Raw genomic sequence first — 9,416 nt, 5'->3', positions numbered from 1 at the left:
AAATGAACTATCCCAGCGGGGTTGAATGTAGTTCATTTGCTGCAGTGTTTTTCTCTGGAACAATCATAAAGTTAATAGTGACTGGCCAAATTTCACAAGTTGTGGTGCATTTATTAGAGACAAAAGCAGTAAAGAATAAATCTATCTTGAAACAATAAAGTGCTTAAATGCATGGCTTACCAGCTCCTACACACCTCTGAGACAGGTTCTTGGCTATCAGGGTCAAGAGATCTAACAGGTATTTGTTCCTGAATGAAGACTTTCCTCGCTCATGTCAGAGCTCATCTTGTACAGATTTTCCTCCAGGCTTTTCAGATGGCTTCAGGCCACCAGAAAAGACTGACACTTTCTATTTTTCCTTAAAGTCCTGTTACTCACATTAGGGCTTACAGTAACTCTGCTTCCAGCACCCAGAGTTAGTCTAGAGCACACAACAGGGGAATGAAGGAATCTCCCAGGCTATCAGGTCTTGTCCCATGTTACCCTCCACAACCACATCACTTTGCTCCTTTTGGAAATGTGAAGAGCTCCATCCTTATTTTTGCCCCACTATCTCTACTGGAAGTATTTTTCAAATCATAAATTCTCTTACGTTTAGAAATCGTCTGATTTTTAGCTTATGTGTATTAATGGACAGTTCATACCCATTTGTTCTTGAAGAAAACACCCGCGATACACTGAGCCTCGGTAAGGCAAGTTTTTACAAGCATTCCCTGTGCCTGTGGTACCTGCTACAATTTGGTACAAGGGTCCTCGGCACCTCTTGGCCCCCCCAGCCTCGCGCTGGCCTCAGGGTATGCGGACGGGTGCGCAGGCTGTGCGGAGAGCCGGGCGCTCGGGTGGCCGAGGGGCATTTTGGTGTCGAGTGGGAACCTGGCGTGCAGGGCCGGGCACCAACGCGGGTGCGGCCTGGCGATGGGTGAAGCCAGCCCCCGGGGGTGAGGGCGCTGGGGTGTCTCGGGGTGGCTGGATGTGGGCGATCCGGCCGTGGCGTGTCTGCGTGGACGGGGACACGGGGGAAGGCGCTGGCTGTGGCAAACGGGGCTGGCCGGTACGTTGGGGTGTTTGGGGGGAAGGGGGTACGGGCCGGTCTCAGCGTCTGGGGGTGCGGTGGGGGGTCGGGGGGGGACAGGGGAGGGCCGGCGGGTGTTGGGCCGCTGCGGGGACAGGGGCGTCGCGCGGGCGGCAGCGCGGGGGGCGCCGGGGGGGGCCGGCGGGGCGCGGGTGCCTGCGGGGCCCGGGCGGGGGCCGCCCCCGCCGCTCCCTCCGCCGCCGCGGGGCCGTGCGGGGCGGCGGCGAGCGGGCCCGGCCGCGCTGCCTGACGTCACCGGCCGGGGCGGCTATAGGCTGCGGGCGGCGCTCCCCGAAGCGGCGGCGGCTCCGCTCTGCGCGCTCACTCCGCGCTGCCGCAGCCCCCAGCGCCCGCGGCGCCCGGGCGCTCCCTCGCTGCCTCCGCCGGCGCAGGTAAGGGGCTCCGGGGCGGGCGCCGGCACCGGCCCCGCGGGGCAGGTCCTCGCCCGGCTCCGGCAGCCGGGGTGCGGGGTCTGGCAGCCGGGCCGCCGCTCCCTCCTTCCCTCCCTCCCTTCCTTCCCGCGGCAACTAGTTGGGGTGAGCGGCCGGGCGGTGCTGCCCGGGATGCCGAGTAATGTGCGAAGTCGGTGTGGCGGCGCGGTGCCCCGTCCCCGTCCCGCTCCCCCCTCTGCCGCCCCCCGGCAGGGAGCCGGGGCCGCTCGGGGCGCTGCCGTGGCGGGGCGCAGGGAGGAGGCTGCCGCAGCAGCCGGCGCCGTGTTTTGGGGAGGGGGGAGCTGCGCAGGGTGGGTGCCTCGGAGCGCTGATGTGTCCGGCTCCCTTTGCAGGCTGCTCTGTCACTTTAGAGCGAGCGTGAGGCTGAGCCGGCAGCATCCCGGGCATTTCCAGCGAGCGCCCGCCAGAAGCCCGGCACCGGTTGAAATTCAGGCGTCTTAAGAGAGGGGAGGAAGATCCTCGTCTTCTGAAGCCTCCTCAATGAGTGCCAAGCTCTCCAAGGAGTTGAGGCTGTCCCTGCCACCTTGTCTCCTGAACAGGACATCTGCCACCTTAAACACCAGCAGCACCTGCATCACGCAAGTGGGTCAACTCTTCCAGTCCTTTTCGTCCACCCTGGTTTTAATTGTCCTGGTCACCCTCATCTTCTGCCTGATCCTCCTCTCCCTCACCACCTTCCACATCCACAAGAGGAAGATGAAGAAGCGGAAAATGCAAAAGGCTCAGGAGGAGTATGAACGGGACCACTGCACCCGCAGCAGCAATAGCAGCAGCCAGCACCCTGGCACGGGGGTGCAGGGAGAGGCGCCCCAAGGAAGAGACAGCCGGCTGGGAAGACCCCCCCAGGACTCGGAGATCCAGCGCCCCTCTCCCTTGGCAGCCCCGAGCTCTCAGCAAGCACGGGCTTGTTTGGACACAGCTGGTGCGGGGCTCCTGCAGACGGTGATTTTGTCATGATGGTTTGGGGGAGACCTCGTGAAGGTGCTGGTTGGTGTTTGTAAATACCTGAGTGATTATTCTAGTCCCCGAAGAAGAAGAAAACGTTGCTAATTCAAATGAACGAACAAGCCCATGATCCAAGCGCATGACAGATCACATTGCGTTTCTCATTGACTGTGAGAGGAAAGGATGCGTCTTTTTACTGGAGAAGGAGCTGCACACAACTACCAAATATCAAGTTGTCCACCTGGAGGAGGGGGTCGGGGGTGGAGGGGTCCCTTTTCCCTGGACATCCCACTCTCCTGGACCAGGATGATCCCACTCTCTTGGGATCTGCTGCACCCTGTGTCACCATTGCATGGTGTGGGTTGGGGCATGGGTGAGTGGCATAGGGGGAGAGGCGTGTCTGGTGGGTGCCTTGGGACCCCCTGTCCTCTTGAAGGAGGGCAACAGTCCGCTGTAGTCTTTCCTTTTGGGCTAGGACCTATGCCCCTGTCCCACTCCTCTCGCTCCTTTCCAGGACTGGATATTGTTTTGTGTAGAAATGGCTACCCCTAGTTGGGCTTAACTGGAAGCCCATGGCCCCACAGCCAGGTGCCCCTCAGCTGCAGCGCTGAGCGTCCTGCTGTCTGGGGGGATGGAGCCAGCTGTCTGCACAGAGGGATGATGCCTGAGCTTTCCTCTTCCCTCAGCTCCCTTCATCTTCTAATGCCCACACCCCCCACACCCCCCCCACCCTGCTTCCCCATCCTCATGCCATGAAACCTGAAACCCAAACCCAGTACCGATTTGTGTGTCAGGGCAACGTAATGTGCAGTAAGGTGCCTGTCCTCTCCCAGGGGAGGGGATCCTTGTACCTCCTGTTGGTCCTGAAATAAATGCAGTTCTGCACCAGGCACCCCGCACTGAACGCCTGCATTTACAGCTTTGCCTTCCAGCAAGGAATCCTGCAGTACAGAGCTGGCTTCTACTTTTTTAGGCTGATAAATATTTTTAACCCTCCTAATCTAATAGTTAGGGACAGACACACTTTTCTCCCCTTCCACCTCTTGGGGAACAAACCACGCAGTTGTGCAAAATGTCTGCTCCTAAACCCTGTCAAATACTTGTTTCAGAAGTGGCTGGTGTAGTTTCTCCCTGGCAAGCATCAGGAGTTTTTTGTCTGTGGACGGCATGTGTGAGCAGCTGCTGGTACTGTGTGTGTTGGAGGAAGCAGCGTCAGGTACAGAAAATGCGGCTTTGCTTAGCGATTAAATCAGTGACCATTACTTGAAGGTGCCTTAACAGAGTGCCATATCCAAACTTTGAAACATCTTATGTGGTATCATAGCAGAGGCAGCCCTCTACTGTGCATATTAACATCTAAAAAATACAGCAAAGAAAAAGTGATCCCAAGGGATTTCTTCCTTCTTTTTTCTTTCTATGCTGGCATTCAAAGCATTTGAGGAGACAGTAGTAGTCCACAGTTTTTAATATTTTGTATCCACTTACTCCCTCTCTGCTGTACTCTGCCTCCCAGGGTGGCTGTTAGGCTAGAAAAAATCCCAGACACACGCACCAGGAGGTCTGGGGCCCTAAGCTAGCAGTGAATGCCATTAACAAATTTAAAACATGGGAAGAGGGTGTAGAAGTGCTCCGTAATCCTCTAATAGCCCCAAAATGCAGAGGTTTCAGGGCAGTGTTTCTGTTACGCAGTTTTATCCCTTTTCAATCTTGCCTGGTCTGAAGGGAAACTGCTGTTGAGTTTGGATCCGTGCCTCCAGCGTTTTAGGCAAGTACTGTATCATCCAGCTCAAGGAGCTGCTCCACCCGCTGAGGTTAGTGTGGCAAGCTACCTGCGATGGAGTGGTGTTTTGCACATTGCAGTTCGATGGGAGCGATGGCTGACTCTCGCCGCCAGCCGGTATGATCAGATGCTAATGGCTACTTCGTTGTTGCTGGGCAAGGAAATTGGCTTTGTTTTGTTTCCCCTAATAAAGGATGCATGAACTTTTGTGTTTAATCTCCTTATGCAACTGCAGCACAGTATTGCACCACAGGGAATAGACTTAGGACAGTGAAGAGCGTTCAGTGAACAGTAATAAAGCTTCCTGATCGTTGATCTCCGCTAAATAGAGAGATATTACTTTCCCCTTTATTTTGTGCCTTTAAAAAAAAAACAAACAACAAAACCACAACAGTGTATAATTTCGAGTTTTATAAAAGCAATAAGATGTTCCAAATCACTCCAGTGCATTTCTGGTTGATGATTCCACTTCTTTAGTGTCTGAAGTCAGATACTCTTCCTTCTGCCTTATGCACTCAAGGCATGCAATAATTCCCCAGAAGTGTACTGCTTGTCACATCTCATTGCAGTTATAAAATTGCCCTATTTTTGGAAAAAAAAAAAAAAGGATGGAGATATATATATATCTTTATATATATTATGGATATACAGATATATATATTATTTATATAAACTCATGACACTAAAAGTAGTGCAAAAATGTAACTAGAATTAAAATATGTTACCATGTAAAACTCTATCCTCTGTTAATTAGCTTTGATTTAATACTTTAATATCTCTGTATTTATGTAAATCTGTGTAAATTATGTGGTCTATGAGTAAAATTTCATACTGACTTTAATTTTCTCAGAACTGTGAGCTTCTTGTGGTGTCATTTAAGGTTTTTTTATTTCTAAAGTTAAATTATACAAGATACGAGAAGTTATAAATTCCTATTATCACACAGAAATACTGCAGTAAGGTTCACACGTACTCCCAATACACAATCCTATCCTGAAGTATTGCAAGCTTATGAGGTTTAATTGAACAGTCTCAGGAGATCTAGCTGATACAAGCAGGACACGTAGGTTTTCATTTTCATGAAACAATAAGCAATCTAGGGAATAGATGTGGATTTTTAAAACAGAGTTTATGCTTGGAGGTTCTGTCAAATCAATTGCTTCAAAACCCTACAGCTACAGCTAAACTTCTGCACTTAGCATTCAGTATTAATAAGGCTGATGCTTTTTTCCCCTCCCTCCTCCTACTTAAACTAGCAGAGTGTAGGAAATTGTTCATATTTCTAAAGCATACATTTTCAGCTAACTGTGAAACTGCCCAAAGGGTTTTGAATATACATATTTTATGCAAGTGTAATATCTATGTATCTGTATCCATATATTTAAATATTTTTGTGTAACCTTTTCTACGATATTTGATAGAGATGTTGGGTAAATGCTTGTACCATTCTCATACGTAAGGAATGATTTATACCCTCTCAATGCAGACATTCTTTTTCCTGTGAATTTGCACTGGTTTTGTCAAGTTACGATGGAGACTGGGCAGCCGAGTGCTGACTGCTGGAAGCACAGACAGCCTTTCCTCTGTTAAGGGGCACGTCCTCCAGCTGGATTTTCCTGCTTCTGAATTGATGCTGGTTGCCCACTAGCATCCTGCATGTGTAAGAATAAGAAGTGCTGTGGTGCTCAACAGTTCCCGTCTAGTCCAGCTGTCGTCCCGTGGAAGAAGCACGACAGCAGTGACATGTTTTTTAGATCCTAGTGAGAACTGAGAGCCTGCTGGGCGATGCGGTGACAGTGCTGGGGCTGGATCGGAGAGTCGGTGATGCCTTGTCCTGCATTCCCATCCTTGGAGCCTGCTGCTGCCATGGGGCTTCATCCAGCTCCCACCGGCATCAACAGGAGTGGCTTCCACTAACTGCCAAGGGACTTGGATCCCACCTGTAGTCCACACAGAGCGTGACAGCTCTCCACATCACCACTGCTGGCCCTGCTCTGCATCCGTTCTGGCAGCCTTCGTGGGGATGGAAACCACTGCATCCCACGAGGGCTGGGATGCTTCAGCCTGTGCTGCTGCTGTCGGCTCCCCTTCTACAGACTGAGGTGTTTAGGTTTCTATATGGATTCTGTGTGGGTCATGGACAGGGAATGCCTTTTCATTAAACTGTGTCATTCCATCATTTTTTTCTGTGGGGCTTTGTCTACTGCAAATGTAGTCTCAGATGAAATCTGCAGGCTCTCTATCCAGACATGTTATAGCTTTTGATACATCTCTCTCAGACATATATCTGTATATATAGATATATATCTCAATAGATATATATCTCAAAAGAAATGCTGGACAAAAAGCAAAGAACAAAGACTCTACATTGTAGACAAAACTGTCCTATGACTAAAAACTGGGGGTTTTTTTTGCTTTTATTTTTAATTAATTTTAAAGGCTACTATCTTTAATGTAAATAGCAAGTTACTCTGTGATTAATGTTTTCCATAGCATTTCTGAGTAGTTGCTGTCTTGTTTCTGGAAAGCTATGTCCAGTGTTATGAAGCAACTGTGTTTTGCTTCTTCTATTGTTATGAATATGAGTGCAACTTTTATGTAGGGAGGAAAATGAACGTGATTTGACTCTTTAGACAGGACTGAATTATTTTAAATCCAGTTTTAGGACTTGGTTGCTTTTTTTTTTTTCCTAGTGGTTATTCTCTCTGCACGTTTGTATTTTTTCTATGGGTACTTGAAACCCTACATTTTAATAAGTATGCAAGATATGAAGGGGAACATGAACAATGAAGTAGGAAACTTTCTTTTTCCTCTTTTGTGTACATAGAAAAATTTATAATGACTTAGATACCATCTCATTACATTTCTCATCTACATAGAAGTTGGTATGACTCATATACAAAACTTTAATAACGCTTTCATTTATGTTAAAAATTAGAACTACTTTTATCCAGGACTGACTTTCTCATCTCTTTCTGTTATCTAACTCTTTTTTTTTTCCTGAAGCCAAGTTTTCCGTCTGATTGCTAAATAAATTTCTAGTAGAACAGAGCCTCCTTCTGTTTTTAGTCTTTTATATGTAGGTCTCTGGTTTGAATCCAGCCAAACTCAATATTGTAGAAAGTGTGTTACGAACTTGCAAAAGCTGGATGGTGTATGAGCCTTGAGGAGAGAGTTGACTGTCTGACCAGCAAACAGGTGAAATGCCTGGCAATGGTAATAGTTAGCTTTCCCATTTGGACTTGTGGAAGTGAAGCCTCCCCGTCCACTGGATGGACCTGGGTGAAGGGTGACCCATTCCAACCACAACAGAGACAAATATCAATCTCCTTCCTCATACCGTTGCTCTAAAACATCATTTTCTATATGACACTGGATCTCAGTTCTGTAAATTATATGTAATATATTTCTTACTCAAATCAAAGAAGTTTTCATTGCTTCATTGATACTACATATTCACTGTGGATAACTAGAAAATTTCATTTTACAACCCTTGCAACCCAATACCTCCACAAGCATCAATTTTGTATGAGTTAGGAAATGAATAAATATTTGGATCAGAACACTGTCAGTAAAAATTGCCTTTATTTATATAATCTGGTGTTCCAGCTGGCTTTTCTTCATTGTTTTCTTCCTTGAAATGGAGCAATATAATCTGTTCACTATTTTACTTTTCTAAAGAGGACAAAGAATTTGAAGCAAGCACTGCAAAATACACATATGCAAACAGGAAAAGATTTCAAATTGTACAGCGGAACAAAACCACATAGGTTTTGTTGGTTTCACAGTGATTCTTTGTCCTGTGTTTTTCAGACCCCTCTCCAATCAAGCAAAATTTTTACCTAAAATCTTCTGAAAGAACTCACATGTAACAGGTAGATTGCTTTTCTTTTTTGGTGTTAGCTTTGCTTACTACACAGTCAATGACAAAGTACAGGTTAAAACTTTTCAAACATCTTGTAATCTAAAAATAATAAAGTATCCTAGGGGATTATGAGTACTGTAAATAAGGGGTAAACATAGAGGGTTAGAAGAAGAAAATATTAGCTCTATAATACAATAAAAGCAGCATGTGCTGGAGGATGAATTCATGATGGTAAACAAGCGCCTTTACATTTTATTCCTGGCTTTGTCACTCACACATTGTGAGGCTCTCAGCTTCCAAGCTTTTTATGTAGTAAGCGATATATAACTTACCCATTAAACAAAGACATGGAACCTACAGGTATACATCCCTGGAATGAATAAATTAAGCATCATATACATTTAAAAAATACTGATACCATAATACGAATTAAAAGAGTCTTTATGATAATCACCTGGCTTGGATTATTCAAGTGCTTACATTTGGCAGCGAGGTCCAAGTCGTACACTGCACAGCTGGGAGGCGTATGGCTGGGCAAGTGCTTGAACAGTCACACCGAGAGGCTCAATTTAATTTTTAAGTTGAAGTGTAAAATGTATTAGGAAGGAGAGCCAAGACAACTAATGTTTATTTTAACATTTCATCACTCATAACACTTTTTTTTTCAGTGCAGAAAATGTCCTTGTGTGGTTTTCAGCAGAGTGCTGACTAAGGTAATAAGAATATAGGAAAAGAAAATTCTTGAGAGTAAACCCATCACTAATGAAATCCATGGCAAAAGCTCCCTGAATTCAGTGGGGCCTGGACTATGCCCAAGATGATACCGCATCTTACTCCCCGCTGGCTGTCCATCCCTTGCCAGTGTCATCAGACTCTTGATTTCTGCAGTTAATATTTCTAGGTCACATGGCTTTCTCTTGTCTTTTGACTCATGGTCCATATCCAGCTTCTGTGGGGGACAGTGGAGGATCCCCTGGGGGGTGACACATTCATGCTCACTTTTCTTTAGCTTTCATTGTGTCCTCCTATTGTCTCCAAATCTGACTCCTCACTAGAGAGCCTGTCTGGTTAGTCTTTCCATAGGATGGGCTATATTGGCCAGGCTTGTTTCTTCCTTCCAATGGGTAATCTCAGCCTATCTCTGACACTGGAAAATTTCTCTCTTTAAGTGATCAGTTGGTTTGATTTCTGCCAAGATATCGTAGGACTTAGTCCTCATCTTGATCCAGCATTGTCACGCATTAACCTGTAGCCCAACAATATTGATATAGCATGAAAATCTCTGTGACAAGGCAGGAGCTT

The 9,416-nt window shown here is 47.0% G+C and overlaps 1 protein-coding gene across 3 annotated transcripts; it reads left to right on the top strand.

Moving 5' to 3' along the window:
* The first annotated feature begins 643 nt into the window (after positions 1-643).
* Positions 644-7,812, top strand: C2H11orf87 (chromosome 2 C11orf87 homolog). 3 transcript variants are annotated; one of them, XM_074816112.1, is made up of 2 exons: positions 644-794; positions 1,857-7,812. In XM_074816112.1, exon 2 carries the CDS (start codon positions 2,005-2,007, stop codon positions 2,479-2,481), a length of 477 nt encoding a protein of 158 aa, XP_074672213.1. In that variant the 5' UTR covers positions 644-794; positions 1,857-2,004; the 3' UTR covers positions 2,482-7,812. The 3 variants fall into 3 exon arrangements, with proteins under 3 accessions (XP_074672213.1, XP_074672211.1, XP_074672212.1); XM_074816110.1 differs by lacking the exon at positions 644-794 and adding an exon at positions 1,358-1,464; XM_074816111.1 differs by lacking the exon at positions 644-794 and adding an exon at positions 1,497-1,608.
* The last annotated feature ends 1,604 nt before the right edge of the window (positions 7,813-9,416 follow it).

The sequence above is a fragment of the Strix aluco genome, chromosome 2 (genome assembly GCF_031877795.1).
Source record: "Strix aluco isolate bStrAlu1 chromosome 2, bStrAlu1.hap1, whole genome shotgun sequence".
Taxonomy (NCBI): Eukaryota; Metazoa; Chordata; class Aves; order Strigiformes; family Strigidae; genus Strix; species Strix aluco.
Note: the sequence above shows the minus strand (reverse complement) of the source record. Positions and strands in the feature narration are given on the sequence as shown.